This window comes from Trichechus manatus, unplaced genomic scaffold, assembly GCF_000243295.1.
Source record: "Trichechus manatus latirostris isolate Lorelei unplaced genomic scaffold, TriManLat1.0 scaffold00008, whole genome shotgun sequence".
NCBI lineage: Eukaryota > Metazoa > Chordata > Mammalia > Sirenia > Trichechidae > Trichechus > Trichechus manatus.
In genome coordinates, this window is record NW_004443944.1 from 1184003 (window position 1) to 1205525 (window position 21523).

Genomic DNA, 21523 nt, shown 5'->3' on the forward strand with positions numbered 1-21523 from the left:
CAAATTTGGCTTGTTATAAAATATGAAAAAGGTTTTAGAAAAGTAATAATCACTGAAATTTTGCCAATATGCTTTTAAATACTTTTAATTTAAAGGCATTTTTTCTAAATCTAAGCCTGTTAAATTTAGCCTGATGTTTTTTATTTTTGTTTCATGTTCCTGATATCATGTTTGATGTTATTAATTTGCGTGCAATATTTGACACGCTTCCGTATTAGCTAACAACCTTGGCCCCAGGCCGGGTGATCTTCACGTGTCGCGTGTTCGTAGCTCTGCTGTGCGTGCCTTGGCGTGGTGTAGACCCTTGTGTGCACGTGTGTCCTGGCGTGGTTGTCTGTGTGCAGTTACTGTGGGATGTGTGTCTTGTCTGCCCACCGTTGCAGCGGCCCCTCCCTCTGGAGTTAGTTCTGTGCACAGCCCTTTGCGAGGGCAGCAGTGGGGGCTTCAGGAGGGTAGCGTACCTCTCCAGGATGCCCCTGCCCCACAGCAGCCTGCACGTGTGAGCACCCCCACTTTCTGGCCCAAGCTCACACCCAGTGAGGCCTCCGAGGCTCTGCCCCCGCCCTCTGGGCGTTGAGACTGTCACAGGTACAGGCGTCTCAGCCACAGAAAATGTGCTCGCCCCGAGCCCTTGCTGTTCTCAGGAAGCAGGTGAGGGCGCCTAAGCCGCGCCTGTCCCAGCACCCTAACCTGCAGCAGCTCCCCTGCCAGCCACTGGGCAGGGCCCCATCCTCAGCGCCGCAGCTGCTCTCAGTGACAGTGACCTTGAGGAGTGGCTCCCACACACAGCTCCTCGGGGCCGCGGGTCCTCGCCTGCCTTCATGGCCCGTGCACAGGAAGTGCCAGGCCACCTGTCCTGTCCCGCGGCCTCGCGCCGTGCTGGGCCAGCGTCTTTGGAGGATGGCTGGGGGCCTCTGCTCCCGCACAGGCCCGTCACTCTACAGGTACGTGAGATTGTGGAGCCTTGTCCGCGGCAGGAGGAGTCTAGTAGAGTGGAAGCCAGGCCTGTCGGGATCTGTGTGTGAGTGTAACAGAAGTTGACTGGAAGCTGAGGGGCCCTTGCTGGTTTTCACTGAGTACACCAGACCTTGATCATTCCTAAAGGCATTGCTAGGGCCTGGGTCTCTAGTCTGGGGCGCCTGTCAATTAACTTCAGATTTAGAAGACACAGGTGTGCAGTACACCCTTTTTTCCCCAGTGAGGGGACACCGCTGTCCTCTGTTAGGTGCTTTATGGAGAGGGTCTTTAACACTGGAAAGCACGTCTTCGAGTGCCTGGATCCGTAGGGTCTTGTTTTTGTATTCATGTGTAACTGCATCCTGAAGGAGCTGAAAAGTCCTGTGCCTTGAAATGCTGTCCGTCAGGTCAGCCTTGCTTTAGCTGTCACGTGTGTATCAATAGCTTTGCACAGAAATTGTAATCAAAGTCAAAAATAGTATTGAATGGAATGTACTCCTCTTTCTCCTTCAAAATCAATAAAAGTGATTTGTGGAAACTGGTCATGTTTCTTTACCCGTGAGCTGTGGGTAGCTCCTGCGCCTGCCACAGGTCCTCTGACAGCAGTCTCTACCCACCTTTCCGTGTCAGGAGCCACCGTGACAACCCTCTGCTGTGCGCCCAGCCCCAAGTCTGCCTCAGTGTGCAGACGGCCCGTGGGCCTTGGTGAAGATGGACAGCTCTCCTAACTGGCCCGAGAGCACTGAGGCCAGCGGCTTTGTGGGGGGCCGAGGGATCCAACACGGGAGGGGTCTGTGTGAGTGTGTGTGCTCGGTACAGTAGGGAGGTCTGCTGTTCCTGCTGTATTTGCCAGGTCTCTCCAAGTCAAACTTCAGTGTTGTTTATTAATTCCCACACCGTTGCTGTTCCAGCAGGTGTGCAAATCCCGTTTGATGGATTCAGAGCATCAGGGTTTTCATTTTAAGTCACAAGTAGTGGAACACACAAGTAGACTCGGGGTACAAGCATCATTTGATAGCTTTGGGGGTAGAGAGGAAGAGTCGGCTTTCAGACGGGCCCCTTCCTAAAGCTAAGCCTCATGCCCATGTATCAGGTTTGATACGTGTGCTGAGACTTCACAGAGGACTGCCAGGCAGCGTCCTTAGAACCAGGGCGGGTCTGTCCGCTCAGTCACTGCCCGCTCCACCCCATCTCGCTGCCACACCTGAGCCCGGGCCCTGGTGTTGGCTTGTCTCAGGCGGTGAGCTGACACACGTCTTTTCTGCACCCTTGTCCTCGGGCTTCTCTTTCTGTTCCTGCACACGAGGCCCACTAACCACCGGGTCTGAGCCTGGACTCTACCGCCAGGGAAACACAGGGCCGTGTGCATGGTGCTGAGACGGCTCACCACACACGACACGTTTTGAAGGTTTGTGTTTCGGGGGGTTGGGGGCCAACACCCTTGTCTGATAAGCTGTCCTTGTCTAGAAGTCGGGGGTGGCACGTTTTAAGTGCCACTGCCACTTGGATACCCACCCACCTAATGCTGTGTTCATCAGCTCTATGATCTGCAAACCCACAGCAACCCCAAAGGGGAGGTGGATAAGCAGGCACCCCTCTCACGGTGGAGAAGAAGAGGTTTTTGTGAAACCAGAGACCCCTCTCTGAGCCTGGCCCGTCTGGCCCTGGCACGGGGCCTTCAGCAGGTCACAGTCCCACACTGCAGCCAGGCTGCTCACGGCTGGCCTCGGCGCCTCTTCCACCCCCATTCACTCTCCAAGGGCAAACGCGCCTAGCGTGGTTGCCACCAAAACCGGTGAGCCTGGAGTGGGAGCCCCCCAGCTGGGCATGGGACATTCACGGGAAGCCTGGCCCCCGTCACGCTGCCCCCACACGGAAGTACGGGTAGAGGAGCTCACGGGGAGCTTTGACCTCACTTGTCTGGTGGTGTAATGCCAGACCTTAGGGCAGTGTGGGACATGGTTAAGGTGGCATGACTCCGTTAGGTCAGTAGAGGTTGCTCCAAAGGTCCCATTGAGATTAGTGACTTTTAGTCTTTGTCATAGACACAAGCTATTTCCAAGGAGCTTGTAACACTTCAAATATTCATGCAGCTGTAACATTTAAATACGTGGGTCCGGTGGCAAGACTGGATTACTTCCAAATAGACGTGCATTTTGGACCGCCCGGTGGAAAATCTTGGGGAGGATGAGTGGGGTGTTGAAGGCTCACACACAATCTGATCTGGGAGCTTTGGCCCACTCACCAAGGTGTACACACGAGGTGCTCGAGACGGAAGCCCTTAAAGCGTGAGCTTCTTCCTCAGATGCAGACAGCTAGGTAGCCTGCAGCTTTGAAAACCAGTGTGAGTGAGGACCCTACCTGTGACACATGACAGCAGATGAGCATCTCAAGAGTTTGCCAGGCCTGGCCGTACTCATTCTTTTTCTCTAATGAGCATACTAGGTCATTAAAAGTGGTAGTTGGAATGGTGGATGCACCCATCTGCCCAGGCTTAACACCATGAGTCACCTGCCTCAGCAGCTCATTGATCCAAAACTTGATTCGAAGCCAGAGCCCTCCTGTTCGCCCTTTGGAAGTTGAGCTTTGCCCTTGGTGAGGTGGCAGAGCCCTCTGCCTTGAGGATAGGTCATTCCTGGGCTGCTGACGGTGACTTAGCCGAGTCAGAGCTTCCCAGCCCTGGCCGCCCAGCACTCCTTCCCTGCCCCAAGGTCAAGCACATCCCTTCGTTTCTGCTTGGGTTCTTCCGAAGCCATCCCGTGTAGATCCCAGGCATGTGGCTCCGTGTGCAAACCTGTTCTGCAAGTTTGGGGACCATTGTCAGCAAATACATTTGGTAGGCCATGCTAGCCAGTTCAGCAGTTGACCGTGCCCAGACCCTGGTTTGAGTGAGCGATAAGGTCTTCAGTAAAGAGCTGTTACGCTGACGGAAGTACTATTTCAAGTTAGAGTAGCTGCAGTTCATGTTAGTTAGAAGGTGAACTTGGTAGATTGCCCTTCACATTTGTCGAGCAGGAAAACCTGGCTGTGCACTCAGTGGAGGTGTGCCCAGCTTTGCAGCTTCCCCGCCCCTGCCCAGCTCTCCTCACTGATGTGTTCCCAGAGGGCCAGCTAGGGCAGTTGGAGAGCCATTTCTCTGGTGAAGGGATGTGGTAGGATGCTGGGGTCTGTTAGTGACAGCTCAGGGCTCCGCTGCCTTCCTTGCGGATCTCAGCTCTTACACGCCAGCCTGGGAAGCAGGAAGGACCTTTGGGACACCGGGACCAGCGCCAGCTGCCATGAAGCCAGTCTCGACTCATGGCGACCCCTGTGTGTCAGCCCCACTGGGGAGGGGGTGCTGGGACCCCCAACTCTGCACACGTGGGTTTCCTTCTGTTGTGGGCACAGCCAGGAAGGTTAACACCATGTCTTCAGGACTGTGAAGTGTGTCTGAGAACAACTTGGTGAAGTAATTTCCCTTGTAAATGTTGAAACCACAAAGGCTGGGAAAATCTTCCTGCTGACTTGAAGTGAAAAGTTCTGTAATGTGTCCGTCTTGTACTCACAGTCGTCTATAAACTGAATTCATACAATTTGATTCATTTTAAGTAACGTGGGCTGTTGAAACAAAGTTTCTGTCCTTGCTGTCTCCTTGCTCCCAAAGTTACACTTCTTGGATTTTCCCCGATCGGCGTTCTGGATTTATGATGGGGGGAGAAGGGGTCAGTTCTGGAATCTAAGCATCCCTGACATAACCCACCACCTCAGAATGTTTGGAGTGTTGTCTTTTTTTTTTTTCTTTAACGTCTTGTGTGTGTGTGGTGAGAATACACACAGCAGACGTTCACCAGTTCAGCAGTTTCCACATGGGTAATTGAGTGGCATCGACTATGTTCTTCAAGTTGTACAACCATCCTCGCTGCCCTTTTCTGAAGTATTCCACCACCATTGACATAAACTCAGTGCCCCCTAAGCACGCACTTGCTTTCTCCCCCACACCCTGGTAACCGCTGGTAATTTTTGGCTTCTGCGTATTTGCTTATTTCATATAAATGAGATCATACAGTATTTGTCCTGCAACTGGCTTATTCGCTCAGTGTGATGTTTGCAGGTTCATCCACGTTGTGGCACACATCAGGACTTCATTTCTCTGTATGACTGACTTGTGTTCCGTTTGACCTTTATCCCACATTTTGTTTATCCACCATCCGTTGATGGACGCTTGGGTTGTTCTCACTTTCTGGCCACTGTGGAAAGCGCCGCCGTGAACGTTGGTGTGCATGTCTGTTCCCATTGCTGCGGTGAAATCGCCTGTTTAAGAAATACTTTAAAAACCGCTGTGTCTGCCCGGAGACAGCAGCCTGTTTCTGCACAGTGGCCTGTCCCTCCCCATCCTCGGGCTCCCTCGCAGCGGGTCCTGCGCCCACAGGCCGCAGCTGCAGGCGGTTCTCGAAGGCTCAGGGCTCATCAGCGTCTGCAGACCAAAGCAGCACTTACTTGATCATTCCGATCAGGAGCGTCATTTCCCCCATTAACTGTAATCTTGACATCGGAGACCAGTGAATTGACCGAGTGGTTTGTGCTTTCTTGATCATTATATTTGAGCTGAAGAATCGGCCCCCGACTGAACATTGAATATTGGCGTGTTTAGACTCATTTATGTATTGCAACTCAGAAGTTAAGGGCGAAGAGGACTGTTGATTTCCCAGTGCCCCATGTAGCAAGAGGCAAGTAAGAGGACATAGCTCACTAAGACTTTGCTCTACAGACGTCCTAGCATGGAGGTACCTTCCAGCCCTGGAGGGGGTTTCGGACATGTGGACGCTGGCCCTCGCTGTACCACCGCCACAGTGTTGTGTTGGCGTTGGTGATCACTGTAAAATGTAACGGGAACTCTGACAGCTGGGATGCTTTTTACTCGTGAGTTTTGGGTCCTTGGTTCTGTGATTTGGGGCTCAGCTTATGGCCCCCCGGAGGCCGATGTGGGCACCGGGCAGGTGGTGTGCCCGTGACGCTGCAGCTGTGAATCTGGTGCGTTGAGCTCTGCGTTCAACACTTGGTTCTGTTTTGCCACCGTTTCTTCCCTGGACCTGGAAAAACATTCCCCACCAAAGCCCTTGACAGAGTTTGCTTTCAAAGGATAAAAACTGATTTGGATTCCAGAACTGACACGGGTATTTTGTTTTTCAGGTCTTGAGTCACCACGTCCAAATATAATCCTGGGCTTAGTAATCTGTCAGAAAATAAAGCGTCCTTCAAACGCCGGAGAGCCGGACAAGATGGAGGAGAAGCGGAGCCGACTTCAAGAAGACACGGATGCCTCCGTCTATCCCAAAATAACTCCTACTTCTCAGGCCGACAAGAAGGCCTCCAAGTATCAGCTCTACCCCACGGACACCGCTGCCAGCACCCCGCCCCCCGGGTCCCCGCCTCCGCCCCCGCCCCCGCCCCCAGAACCACCGGTGGCTCCAGCTTCGGCATCGTCCGTGTTAAAAATCCTGTCCCTCCAAACGGGAGCCCTGGACACTGCCACGGCAGCCGCGTCCCCAGCCATTACAGCTGTGGCTTCCGCGGCCACCTCGTCTGCCTCAAAGACAGCTTCGCCCCTTGAGCACATCCTACAGACTCTTTTTGGGAAGAAGAAATCATTTGACCCCCTCGCCAAAGATCCAGCGGAGTCCGCCACAGCCTCCATGCAGGACTCCAAGGCCAAAGTGGACGATGCAGTGTCGTCAGCCCCGCTGCTGGACCCCATCGTTCAGCAGTTCGGTCAGTTCTCAAAGGACAAAGCTCTGGACGAGGAGGAGGATGATCGGCCCTACGACCCCGAGGAGGAGTATGATCCTGAGAGGGCCTTCGACACGCCGCTGCCCGAGAGGGGCAGACACCACGACCCAGAAACGGCTGCCGAGCCCGCGGAGCGAGAGGAGGTGGCCTACGACCCGGAGGATGAGACTATTCTAGAAGAAGCCAAAGTGACTATCGACGACCTGCCCAACCGAATGTGTGCCGACGTTAGAGGCAGCACCACAGACAGGTCTGCCGACTATGCTTCCGGTATCCCCCCTCCGTCTTTGGTCGAACAACAGAAGATGTTGGAAGAACTGAACAAGCAGATCGAGGAGCAGAAGAGACAGCTAGAGGAGCAAGAAGAAGCTCTCCGGCAGCAGAGGGCTGCTGTCGGGGTCTCCATGGCCCACTTCTCCGTGTCGGACGCCTTGATGTCACCCCCTCCGAAGTCGGCGCTGACCAAGGCCGAGCTGTTCCAGCCGGAGCAGCAGACCCCAGACCGGCCGGCCTTACCTCCCGCCACAGCCCAGGCAGCCCAGGGCCCAGAGGCCAGGCCCAGCCGCGACCCACGGCAGGCCAGGAGACTGGCCACCGAGAGCGGGGAGACTGAGGTGCTCTCGAGGCCACTGGCCAACCCCGCCTGCAGCACCCCGTCCCCGGGAGACACTCCTGGGGAAAAGGCCTTGCCGATGCTCAGCCAGGACGGCCAGCAGAGTGCACCCCCCGAGAACTCAGCCAGGCACCTGGCAGAGGGCGCGCGGCCCCCCGGGGCTGCAGACACCACGGCCAAACCTGTGCGCAAAGTCCTGCTGCCGACGCCCCCCAGCGCTGCCTTCCAGCCCAGCTTCCCTCTGCAGAACTTCAGCCCTCCTGGAGGAAATGACCCGCCCCCAAGCACAGTGTTTGCATCTCAGGAAAAATCTCTCAGTTCGGCCCAGTGTGAGGATCCGAGAAACCCTCAGTTTGCTGAGAAAAATGACAACACGACAGCTGAACCGGAGGGAGACAGAGAGCCACAGCCCAAGCCCAGTGAGGGGTCTGCTGCGTTCCCCCTACCTGCGCAGAAAGCGGGGGGCCTGCTGCCCCAGTTCCAGGGACAGCGGGAGCCTGCACCACGCACTTTTGGAATGTCAGGGCTCCATGGTCCCAGCTTTCCAGGACCGAGGGGGCCAGTCCCCCCATTTCCAGATGACGGTGTTGGTAACGACGGACCACGGGGACCTTTGCCCACCCGGTTCGGGGCCCAGAAGGGGCCTATCCCTTCTTTGTTCTCTGGGCAGCAGGGGCCACCTCCTCACGGGGATACCAGAGGCCCCTCGCCCTCATATCTCGGTGGGCCTAGAGGGGTGGCACCACCCCAGTTTGAAGAGCGCAGAGACCCCCACGCGGAGAAGAGAGAGTTCCAGGACGCCGCTTATGCCGAAATGGCTGCCCCTTCGGCCCAGTTTGAAGGCCCGGAGCAAGCCCCATTCGTGGGGCCTCGGGGCGCCGCACCTTTCCAGTTTGGAGGCCAGAGGAGGCCGCTGCTGTCACAGTTCAAAGGGCCCAGAGGAGGGCCTCCTCCCTCCCAGTTTGGAGGCCAGCGAGGACCACCCCCTGGCCATTTTGTGGGCCCGAGGGGGCCCCATCCCAATCAGTTTGAAGGGCCCAGAGGCCAGGCCCCAAACTTCATGCCAGGGCCCCGTGGGATTCCACCACAGCAGTTCGAGGAGCAGAGGGTGAACTCGCCACCACGGTTTGCGAATCAGAGGGCGCCGGGCCCCCTCCAGTTCGGGGGACCCAGGGGCTCCGTGCCCTTTTCGGAGAAGAGCGAGCACACCCCGTCACGCTTTCACTTCCAGGGCCAGCCCCCACAGGGCATGAAGCCAACGCCCAGGCCCCTGCTGGAGCTCCCCAGCCACCCCCCGCAGCTCAGGAAGGACCGCTGGGACGATGCCGGCCCTGCCGCCGCCCTGGCTGCCAACGCACCTGCACTGGGGCCCGAGCCCGAGGCGCCGTGGCCGCCGGCAGACTTTCGAGAGGGCAAGGGCCACGAGTACAGGAGCCAGGCCTTCGAGGGGCGGCCGAGGGAGCGGTTCGAGGCCGGGCCCAAAGAGAAGGCCCTGGACGAGTCTGAGGCCCAGCTGCCAGACGGTCGGCAGGGCCGGGCGTTTGAGGACAGACGTCGCGAGCGGGAGCACGGGAAGGCCTGGGAGCGTGACCGCGGCAAGAGCTGGGGCCGCGACCGGGACTGGGACAGACACAGGGATAAGGAGTCAGGCCGCGAGTGGGACAAGAGCAAGGAGAGGGGCGCCAACAGGGACAAGGAGAGAGAGGTGGAGCGGAGCAGGGACTGGGACAGAAGCCGGGACAGGAACCGAAACCGGGACCGGGACCGGGACAGGAGGCGCGACCGGGACAGGTCTCGGAGCAGAGACCGGGACCGCGACAAAGCCAGAGACAAGGACCGGGAGAAGGGCCGAGAGCGGAGAGACAGGAGCCGCAGCAAAGAGCGGGCGCGCGAGCCGAAGCCGGACGCCCCTCGGGGCCCTGACCCGGGAGGGCCCGTCCCTTCTGCCCAGTCCTAGAGGTGTGAGTCAGCCGGGCCCCAGCCTTGCTCTCCTGTGTAGATAGTCTCGGCCTGGCAGAAATCCTTTTAAAAGCCAAGTTTATAAAATGTGTTGAACAAATAGTTTTTCAAATGGCTATGAACTTAGATGAAGAACTGAATATTCTGGACTTCAGAATTACTGTAATTTTGTGTGTAATGGTTTCTTACAAAATTTCACATCTTTTCAATTCTGATGCTTTTGTAAAAATCTGAGAACTCTTAATATTTCCATTTAAAATGACAGAAATGGGAAAGTCGACAAAAGCATATTGCTTTTTCAGATTATAAAGTTATCTTTTCTAAGAACTCGACTGTTGTACATTTTAAGGGGATTTTGGTGGACCTGAAAGCCATACTTTGCTGACATCCGCATTTCTGTCTTTAAAAAGATGCTCTTGGTATCCGTCTTCAGCGGCTTTCCGTAGGGGTGAGGTGGTGTCGGGGTAGGGGTGTCACGGGGTGGCCTGCAGGTATTTGTGGCAAGATTGTGGAAAAGCAGTGTTACTAGTTTGTATCTGGAGTGTTGAGAAACACAAAACGTACACGTGCATTTTTGTTTTGTTATAAAGAAGTTTGAGTTTCAGAATTTCAGCCAAGAAACAAAAACACATTTCTTAGTTTTGCTCAGTTTTTATATATTGTCTTACTTTTGTTTCTTCCCCCAACAACGTGATTAAAAGCAACATCTGTCTGAGTAGAAATTGTTGTGTTTTAAGTAACAATTTATTGTTGTTTACATGTTACCATCCTAAAGAGAGTAAATGAACTAATGAAGTGTGCTTTTTAAAAGGGGGGGGGGTCTTTGTTTTGAGTAATCAGGAGCTTTTTACTTGTAGAGTTTGATCCTCTGACCAGTCTTCCTGTGTCCCAGGGAATGTGCACTAAGCTTCCAACTGTTGCATTTGTCAGGTGATGTAAAGTTTGTCATTGAAAATGGAACAGTATTTGTATAAAGTCTGAAACAGAAAATAGTGATATCAGTTCAAGAACTATAAACTAAATAGAAATTGTTTGACTGAAATACAGCGTCCGGCTTCTGCCATGTGTTTTTCAAGTTCTTCTGAAGTGTGAATAGAGAAAACGTTGCTAATTTATTTGACTGTACAAATACACTTTGATAATTTTTTTATATTTTCATAAACTTACTTTTGCAAATGTAAAATTAGAGATTTTCATTTGTTCTTGGGAGTCTGTTATTCCGTTGTACATCGCTACAGATTTTTCACTTTATAGCACAAATTTTTAAGTTACGAAAACATGGAGAATTTAAAATTTGGGATGATTGGTATTATACCAATCAGGTAGGTTAAATTACATTAAAGTAGGTGTCAAGTTCCAACATCTAATACAATATGAAGGGTTTTTTACTTATAAAATTAAAATTTTCTAATTTAAATACACAAATGTAAAAATCAAGCGTGTTTCTTTAGGTTTACTTGATAGAAATTTCTGTAAATTGTATTTTATATTGCAGACTGTATCACTGGACATGAAAACATGGAACTTCATAGGTTTTGTTACTTGAAGTAGAATAAACATCTACAGAAAGTTTTTTGTCTCGGTGCGTCATGACTTAGCCTGTTTGTCTTTTCCTGTTGGGAAGTTTGGGGCTTGGCGCGGACGCCTCCGCAGCCCCGTTTCTCCCCATTTTTCACCCTGTGTGCCTGTGGGAGCCCCGAGCACCTGGGCGGCCAGCCCGGCCCTCATGGTGCACGAGCACTGTCTGTTGGCGGGTGGCCAGGCCCGCCCAGCACGGAGGACAGTGCCAGTGGAGGTAGCTCGGGGCGTCCCCCCGCCCCCTCACTTGGCCCTCACAGCCCACCTTCAGGCAGTAAAGAAGACAGGGTCGCGGGCAACTGACCTTGAGCCAGCCCAGAGATCCATACCTACAGCCTCGTGCGGCTCATGTAGGTGCCAGAACAGGAAGCCTGAAGCCCGCCCAGGAGTCCCAGCCATCAAGGACCACCAAGTGCAGCGAGGGACAGCCCGGTCTGTGGAAGAACAACGCTGCGCCCAGAGCCAGCCGTCAGGGCGTCGGGAGGGCTCACATTTCGGCAGGGGTGGTCAGGGCTGACCCCAGCTCGGTGAGGAGGGAGGGCCGTGCACCCGAGGCCTTGTCAGGAGTTAGCCAAAAATCTCGGGACCTGGAGGTTCTTGCAGGGCTGGCTCTGAGAGGCCCGTCTTTGCCCCCAGGTGGAGCTTAAGCCAAAGGGGTAGAGGCGGAAGCAGGCTGGTCAGGAAGCGACATAGGAGTTAAGGCAGAGTTGAGGCCCAGATGTGGTGGCGGGGCCGGACCAGTAGACTCAGGGCTCTCAGATCAAGGTGAAGTGAACACACAGGACACAAGTGGAAGGGTGGTCCTTGCCCTTGAACTTCAACTGGTTGACGAGGCTGCGTGTGATTGACCCCAACCTTGTAACCTTGTGCCAGAATTCAGCTTCTCAATCCTGCGGATCCATCACCCCAGTGACTCATGACTCCTCCCCACAGTCCAGTGTGCAATGTGCTGGACTCAGCCGTCCAGAAACGTGGCTATAACGAGGGTCCAGCTTGAGCCTGCTCTTGGGGCTCACGCAAAGCCCAGGACCCACAGCAGCTGTGTTCGTATCAGAGAAGCCCCAGGGGAACGAGAGCCACAGTGTCTGTCAGCAGATGTGGCTCCTAGTTCCAGCACCTCATCGGTCTCTCATCTGCATCCTGCAGAGGCAGCTCTAAGGAAAATGGAAAGAGCCATTTCACTGGGAAACACTGGGGCCTCTGAGGAGGATAAGAGCCAAAGGGGGCAGGGCAGTCTCCCTGTGCCTCACACAACACCGGGCCCTCGGCCACACTGAACCCCACAGGATAGGTGAGTCCAGTGACAAGCAAACATGGCAGTGCCCCACGGGTGGGGACAGCTGAGGCCGAAGCAGCAGTGGGGACCGTGGCTGTGGCTGTGCTCATGAAGAGATCCTGACCAGGAAAGGAAAGGCAGGTGCCAAACAATGAACCCAGATAACTCGGTGGCAGGGAGGGCAAGGGGCACAAAAACGCGGCTCCTATTTCTGACTGTAATCCATGCATACCATAGAACCTTTAGGGAAAAAGAAAAACTAAAGAGGAAAACTGCTCATAATTTTATACCCAGCAGTAAGTACTGTTTGCATTTTGGTATATATAATTTTTTCAGTCTTTTTTTCCCTCTGTGCATCCTTTATTGACTTTTTTGTTTAACAAAAGTGGGATTTTATACACTTCAGTATCTATTTTTTGCTTGTCATGTCCTGGTAATTCCCAAAGGCGTCAAATGCTTATCAAAAGCACAAAAGCGTTATTTACAATTTTTGCATTGTTAGGAAGTTTTGTATTTTAAAAGAATAAATGCTGTTGCCTGGAGCAACAAGGAGCCCTGGTGGCACAGTGGTAGCTGCTAACCGAAAGGTCCGCGGTTCGAACCCACAAGCTGCTTCTCAGGAGAAAGATGTGGCAGTCTGCTTCTGTAAAGACGACAGCCTTGGTGAGAGTAACAAGAGAAAATCAGTCCCTGACATCTAGGAGCTGGCCTGGGAAAATCACGCCATGGTGTTCTGCTGAACACGAACAATTTCATAGAACAACAGCAAGACTACTCTGATAGATAAAGACAAAAATAAATGAACTCCATAGTCACATCTGAGCATTATCAAAACATGAACATTGTCCAAGCCACAAAAGTGACCGAACATTCCCACAGCCTGCCTAGTATGAGTAACTACTGTTTCTTTACTAATTCCAGTCTTAGCCTCACACTAGTCTTCCTACTCCTTCTGGGTAAGATTTATTGAGATACCGAATCATAGAATTACCCCCTCTTCCTAAAAGCACCCAAAACAGAGCAAAGCCCTGCTTCATTAAACCACAAAATCACCTAATTGTTTGATATCCACAGAATCACCTAACACATCCTGTAAGTCAAGCACCCTCTTGTTAAGATGTTCCACGGTTCCCCATGGGGTGCGTTCTCCCCCACTGCAGACACAGTGAACAACTTCCTCAGCTAAAACAACCCAGCAGAAGATGACAGCCTTGGAAGCTCTATGGAGCAGTTCTGCTCTAGCTTCTAATGCCACTATGAGTCCGAATCGACTCGCTGGTAATGGGTTTGGGCCTCGAGCAACAGGGAAAGAAGGAGAGTCGGGACTAGGGGGAGGATATGGAATGTGTGACTAACTGCCTCCATGAACAGCTGCCTCTTTTGCCATGAGACCAGAACTGGATGGTGCCTGGCTACCACTACTGAACATTTTGATCAAAGATTCTATAGAAGAACCCTGATCAAAAGAGAGAAGATGCAGACCAGAATTTCAAATTCTCATGAAATCTAGACTTTCTGGAGCCATGGAGGCTGGATGAACCCCTGAAACTATTGCCCTGAGATAATCGTTAAACCTTAAAGCAAAAATATCCCTGAAGTCTTCTTTAAACCAAACAATAGTTTACCTTACCTAGTAAAGAATGTCTACCTTGAGCATTATGCTCTTTTAAGATCTATCTATATGGGATTAAATTGACAATAGCAACTCGAAAGATTAGATAGAAAACTTAGGGGGCAGTCTGAGTTTATGTTAATGCAAGAGGGACAACTCGGAAAAAGAGGGTGACAATGGTTGCATAACTCAAAGAATGTAATCAGTGTCACTGAATTGTACCTACAAAACCTGTGAAAGTGGTGCATGTTCTGCTGTGTATATTCTGAACAACAATACAAATAAATAAATTATACATCAAGAAAGAACACATGCTGCCTGTAGAAGATTTGTGAGCTTCTGAGCACAGAGTCTACTCGACAGCGTCCATCGGTTTGTTGTGCTGTAGTAGCTAGTGTGTTGCTGTGATTCTGGAAGCTTGCCACCAGTATTTCAAATACCGGCAGGATCACCCACGGTGGACAGGCTTCAGGGGAGCCTCCAAACACAGACAGACTAGGAAGAAAGGCCTGGCGATTGATTGCTGAAAATTGGCCAGTGAAAACCCTATGGAATGCAACAGAATATTGTCGGATATAATGCTGGGAGATGAGGCGCCTGGGTTGGAAGACACTCAAAACACACAGTTGCCATAGCCATGGACTCCAAAATACTAACAATCACAAAGATGGTGCAGGACCGAGCAACGTTTCCTTCTAATGTACACGGGGTCACCATAGTTGGAACTAACTCCTTGGCAACTCACAACAATAAGCATTCACTGGGGAGAAAAAGGGAAACGACAGACGTGTACAAAGAAAATCAGGATTCCCTCATAAAGCCGCCATCCAGAAACAACCACGGCTAATAGCATCGTCTGAGTCACCTAGTGCTGCTGTGACAGAAATACCGCAAGTGGGCGGCTTTAACAAAGAGAAGTTTATTTCTTCACAGTAAAGTAGGCTAAAAAGTCCAAATTCAGGGCGTCAGCTGCAGGGGAAGACTTTCACTCTCTGTCTGCCTTCTCATCAATCTTACCCCAGACTAGGAGCTTCTCTGCACAGGGACCCTGGGTCCAAAGGATATGCTCTCCTCCTGGCACTGCTTTCTTGGTGATATGAGGTCCCCTTGTCTCTCTGCTCCCCTCTCTCTTTTATATCTAAAAGAGATTGACTTAAAACACCATCCGGTCTTGTAGATTGAGTCCTGCCTCACTAACACAACCGCCATCCATCCTCCCTCATTAACATCATAGAGGCAGGATTTACAACATACAGGAAAATCATACAATACCAGGAATCATGGCCCAGCCAAACTGATACACACATTTTTTGGGGGACATGATTCAATCCGTGACAGCCTGCTTTGTCTATGCATACGCTGCTGATGTCTAGGATTATGTCACTAAAGAAATGCATTTAGTTACGCGAAGTGGAAAGCCCAATGAACAGGGACTCAAGCACAAGAGGGCTTCATGCACGTGGGCTTCACATAAGAAGGGTGGGCAGCCCTGGACTGGAGGGTTGGCTCCTGATGTCCTCGAGCCCGTGGGCTCCACATAACTTCCTGCCCTGCCATCTTTAGCTGGTGGCCTCTGTCCTTGTGGCTGAAGATGGCTCTTGCACCTCAGGCGTTACTTCCCGTTCTGGGCAAGAGCAAGCCCAAGAGCAGACTGGGTGTGCCGGCCACCTCTGGCCCCCTTCTTCAGCTTCTGAGGTCACCCGTGGCTGCAAGAGAGGCTGGAGGCTGAGGAGTCCTTGTGGACACGTTACTCCTCATCCAAGTAAGTCAGGGGCTGTTAGTAAAAAAGAAGAGGGTTAAAACGACAATGGATACCACTACAGCCTGTGTCATACGCCGCACGTCCAAAGACTGACAACGCTGAGCGCTGGCGAGGCGCGGAGCAGCCGGAACCCACGCCCTGCCGGTGGGAAGGCGAACTGGGAGCCCCCTGCAGAAAACATCGGGTGGTTTCTTATTGAGTAACTTGCCAGTTAGATGACCACGTGACGCGGCCATCCCACTCCTAGACACCTGCCCCAGGGCACGCGTTATCAACAGGGCCAACGTTCGCCCCATGGGGGTGAAAACTGGTTACTGATGGGGAAGTAAAAAAAAAATCTTAGCGATTACAATGTTTTGTGGCCCTCCAAAGGGTCTCAGGGCATAAACAGATACACAGTACATCTGTGATATTAAATTTCATGGAAAATAAGTCTAAAAAGTCTTCTTCAACCCAAAAACCAAACCTATTGCTCGCAAGTCGATTTCGACTCATAGCAACCCTACAGGACAGACTAGAACTGCCCCATAGGATTTCTAAGGAGCGGATGGTGGGTTCAAACTGCTGACATCTTGGTTAGCAACCGAGTTCTTAACTACCGCACCACCAGAGCTCCAAAAAAAAGTCTTAGGGGAGCAATAATTTTAGAAAGGTTGAGAAACACTTCCCTAGAGAAATGAAAACAGGTTCGCACAGAAACCTGTGAATGAATGTTTGTAGCGGTTTATCGTAATCACCCCAAACTGGAAACAATGTGAACATCCTTCAGCAGGTGAATGGCGTGCCATGGGAGGCCACTCAGCAGGGAAGGAATGAGCTGCTGAGACACCAGCATGGAGGAATCTCAGGGGCGTTATGGTCGGTGAAAGGAACGAGACACGAAACGCTGCCTAATGAATGAGTCCATTTATATGGCATTCCGGTAAGGCAACACTCAAGGGACAGGCAGCAGGTCATCGGGGACCAGGGACCGGGGTGAGGGCAGGGTGGGCTACAAGGGGAGGAAGAGGAGTTATTTGGGGTGCTGGAATTATTCTGTATCTTGATTCTTGTGTTGGTTGACATGACTGCGCTCGTTGAAACTTGCAGAACTGCACCCCAAAAACGTAAATTTTATTGTATGTAAATTATACCTCAACAAACCAGACTTTAAGAAAAAGAAGATGAAGGGGAGACTGAATATTGGGTTGGTAACTAGCGAGTTGAGTCCCTCCCAAAAAAAAAAAAAAAGAATGCGGACAGAAGAAGCAAGTTCCTCTCTGGGCGCTGAAGCGCCCTCAGTCGCAGTGTCCCTTTGCGGAGGAGGGCAAAGCCTCTCACTCCGCAAGGGCGGGCTCCTCGCTATTCTCAGAAAAGAATCTTACATATATATGTAATTACTGTCGTGGAAGAAGCACAACCAGAGTACTCCTTAGAAGCGAGGATGGTGAGACGTCATCTCACATACTTCGGACGTGTTATCAGGAGGGAGCAGTTCCTGGAGAAGAACATCATGCTTGGTAAAGTAGAGGGACAACAAAAAAGAGGAAGACCCTCAACGAGACGGGTTGACACAGTGGCTGCAACAATGGGCTTAAACATAGCAACGGTTGTGAGGATGGTGCGGGACTGGGCAGTGTTTCATTCTGTTGTACACAGGGTCGCTAGGAGTCGGAACAGACTGGACAGCCCCTGACAACAACAATATAATTTTCTAGAGATGATTATGCTGTCTGCAAATAAAGACAGTTATACTTCTTTTTTTCCCCCTAATCCAAACGCCTTTTCTTTTTCTTGCCTTGTTGCACTGAGTAGAATCTGTAGGACTATACTGAGTAGAAGTGATAATGTCTATCTTTGCTTTGTTCCTGATCTTAGGGGGGCAACATTCAGTTTTTTACCATTAAGGGTGACGTTAACTAGGTTTTTTGTACATATCAGGTTGAAGAAGTTTCCTTTTATTCCTGGTTTGAGGAAAATTTTTATCAGGAATGGATGCTAGATTTTGTGAAACGCATTTTTCTATATTTTTAGAAATCATATGGCTTTTCTTTTTTTTAGTCTGCTAATATAGTAAATTCCATTGATTGACTTTCAAATGTTAAACAAACCTTGCATTACTAGAATAAACTCCATTTGATCATGATAGATTCATTTTTTTTTAATGTTGTTGGATTCAATTTGCTAAGAATTTGTTAAGAATTTTTTGCATCCTTATTCATGTCACGTATTAGTCTGCAATTTTCTTTTCCTATAATATCTTTGTCTGATTTTGGTATCAAAGTCATGCTGGTTTCATAGAATGCATTGCGATGTATTACCTCGTCTTTGATTTCCTACGTTTCTATAGAATTGGCATTATTTCTTCCATAAATGTTTGGAAGAATTCACCAGTGAAGACATATGGCCCAGGAGTTTTCTTTGTAGGAAGGTCCTTAACTACAAATTAAATTTTATTAATAAATATAGGGCAATCGAGGTTATCTATTTCTTCTTGGGTGAGCTTTGGTAAGATGTGTCTTTTAAGAAATTTATCCTGTTCATCTATGTTGTTGAATTTATTGGCATAAAATTGTTCATAATATTCTCTTAATATCTGCAGGATCTTTAGTGCTATCACCTCTCTCATTCCTGATAGTGGTAATTTGTGTCTTCTCTATTTTTTTCCTGATCATTCTGGAAAGAGGTCTATCGACTTTATGATCTTCTCAAAGAACCAGCTTTTGATTTCACTGACTTTGTTTTGTGGTAAATATATAGGTAACAAAACATTTCAACAATCTTCCCATCTAGTGGTTTCGTTGATTTTTCTCTATTGTTTTTCTGTTTTCTACTTCACTGATTTCCTGCTCTGATATTAGTTGTTGCTTTTCTTCTGCTGACTTTGCTCTTTTTTTTTCTAGTTAAAAGAAGAAGCTGAGGTCATTGATTTGAGATTTGTCTTATTTTCTAATAGAGGCGTTTAGTGTTATGCATTTCCTCTAAGTACTTCTTTAGCTGCATTCCACAAATTTCGGTATGTTGTATTTTCGTTCTTATTCATTTCAAAATACTTTCTAATTTCTCTTTTAATTTCTTCTTTGAACCCTGGAATATTTAGAAGTACATGATTAGTTTCCAAATGTTTGGGGGTTTTTCAAATATTTTTTAACGATTGGTAATTTAATTCTACTGTGTCCACTGAATATACTTTGTATGAGTTATATCTTTTAAAATTTATTAAGACATATGTTATAGATTGAATTCTGTCCCCCCAAAACATGTGTTGTAAATCCTAATCTCTAGACCTGTGGTTATAATCCCATTTGAGAATGGGTTGTCTTTTTTATGTTAATGAGACAGGATTAGTGTATGTTTTGTCTTAAATCAGTCACTTTTGAGATATAAAAGAGATTAAACAAGCAAGGGAAAGAAGCAGAGATGGGGAAGAGAGATGCCAAGCCACGTGAAGATTGTCCAGGAGCAAAAGCTCAGAAAAGACAAGGACCTTCCTCCAGAGTTCTTAGAAAGAGAAAGCCTTCCCCTAGAACTGGCACCCTGAATTCAGACTTCTGGCCTCCTAAACTGTGAGGAAATAAATTTCTGTTTGTTAAAGCCATCCACTTGTGGTATTTCTGTTATAGCAGCTCTAGGTAATGAACAGATCTGTTTCAGAAGAAGTACTACCAGAATGCTGCTTAGAAGCAGGAACGGCAAGACTTCATCTCACGTACTTTGGACACGTTACCAGGAGGGACCAGTCCTTGGAGAGGGATATCATGCCTTGGTAAAGTAGAGGGTCAGCAAAAAAGGGGAAGACCCTCAATGACATGCAGTGTCTACACACTGACTACAACAATGGGCTAAAGCATAATAATGATCATGAGGATGGCTCAGGACCAGGCAGTGTTTCGTTCTGTTTTACATAGGGTCGCTATGAGTCAGAAGCAACTAGATGTTACCTAACAACAAAAGATAAGACAACGTATTTTATGGCTTTATGTTTTGTGTTTATGGCATAAACAAATTTTATAATTTATGTTGATAAATGTTCCATTTGCACCTGAAAAGACTGTGTGTTCTGAGGGTGTTGGGTTCTATAAATGTCATTTAGGTTAATTGGTTGATAGAGCTACTCAGGTCTTCTGCATCCTTTGCAGTTTTCTGTCCGCTTGTCCCATCAGTTATTCACGGAATGATACTGGAATCTCCAACTGTAATTACGAATTTGTCTGTTCCTCATTGCAGCCCATCAGTTTTTGTTCTATGTGTTTTGAAGCTCTCTAATTGGGAACAATCTCATTAGGAGTATTATTCCTGTTGATGAATTGACCATCTATTTCATTATCAAATGAACTTATCTCTGGTAAAATTCTTTGCTCTTATTTTAGTCATCTAGTGCTGCTATAACAGAAATACCACAAGTGGATGACTTTAACAAAGAGAAGTTTAATCTCTCACGGTCAAGTAAGCCAAAAGTCCAAATTTAGGGCGTCAGCTCCAGGGGAAGGCTTTCTCTCTCTGTCAGCCTTCTCATCAGTCTTCCCCCGGACCAGGAGCTTCTTTGCGCAGGAACCTCAAGTCCGAAGGATGCACTCTGCTCCTGGCACTGCTTTCTTGGTGGTATGAGGTCCCCAACTCTCTGCTTGCTTCCCCTTCCTTTTGTCTCTTATAAGATAAAAGGTGGTGCAGGCCACACCCCAGGGAAACTCCCTTGACATTGGATCAGGGATGTGAGCTAAGTAAGGGTGTTACAATCCCACCCTAATCCTCTTTAACATAAAATTACAATCACAAAATGGAGGACAACCACACAATACTGGGAGTCAAGGCCTAAGCAAGTTGACACATATTTTGGGGGGCCACAATTCAACCCATGACAGCTCTGACATCTACTCTGTCTGATGTTGGTACAGCCACTCCAACTTCCTTTTGATAGTGTTAGCAGTTCATGTCTTTTTCTATTCTTTTACTTTTAAACTATTTGTCTCTTTAAAGTGAACCTCTTGTAGGCATTCAAGGGTCTTGCTTTTTGTCCTTTTTGGTAATCTCTGCATTTTCATAAGAGACTATTTACATTTAATGTCATTGTTGATTTTGTTGGACTTAAATACACCATCTTGCTATTTGTTATCTACTCATCCCATATATTCTTTGTTCTGTTTTTCTGCCTTCTTTTAGATGAGTTATGATTCCATCTACCTCCTTTTTTGGATTATTAGCTTCCATATCACTGTTCAGACATGGACCAGTAACTTGAAATCTGCCTCCAGAATTGGAGAGCGCTAAGAGACCAAAGGAAGAAACGGGCAGTCCAATGTGGTGGCAAAGGGGTCTTTGTCGGGGAGATCCACATACCAAGGCAGTGGGGGGCTAGAGCAGACCTCCGCACCAAGCAGCAGGGAGGTGGAGGTTTTATAGTCGTCAAGGACAAAAGTGGCTCCGAGCCAGAGTTACATAAGACTACCTCAGCAAGGTCACACATCAGAGGTTTGGAAAACAGCAGTGAACTAATGGAAAGCATGAGGGCAGCCATGTTCGGCCTCGCATAGCCTGTTTTTCCCTTCAGTCCACCCCTCGTGGCGGGCTCTTGCAATCTAACGGGTTCTCCCTCTTCCGCAACGTCCCTGAGGGTCCCAAGAGGTGGTGTCACTGTAGGGACAGACAGCGTTACTGTAGTTGGAGGCGCAGACCACACCCGTAGTATAGACAAGCACAGCAGACAATCCCCATACTCAGGAGAAGACCAGACCAGCTAGAGGACTACCCAACCGATTCCGGTCAGGGGCTCCACGCTCCAAGGCATGCCGTCGGTGCTTGAGAAGGGGAGTTGTCCTCAGACCCAGCAGCTGCTTTTGCTATGGACTGCGGCGAAGCTGGGAGCCCACTCTCAGAAGCGATTGGCAGCCCCGAAGGGAAGAAAGTAGAGTGGGCCACACCTACAGTCAGAAAGACAGCTGTTTAAGGGGTATCAAGAAGGGTAAATCTTCCCCTTCTATGAGGATCACGCTAGTGGCTTCCCCTCGGGTAGTGAGAACAGCG

General features: G+C 49.6%; 1 protein-coding gene across 1 annotated transcript in view; it reads left to right on the plus strand.

Annotated features, from left to right (window-relative positions):
* DIDO1 (death inducer-obliterator 1) overlaps positions 1–10811 on the plus strand; it is a 62767-nt gene extending 51956 nt beyond the window's left edge. The window contains exon 17 of the mRNA XM_023742604.1: positions 6127–10811. Within this exon, the coding sequence (XP_023598372.1) occupies positions 6127–9293 (3167 nt within the window). The 3' untranslated portion in view covers positions 9294–10811. The remainder of the gene's footprint in view (positions 1–6126) is intronic.
* Positions 10812–21523: the final 10712 nt, after the last annotated feature.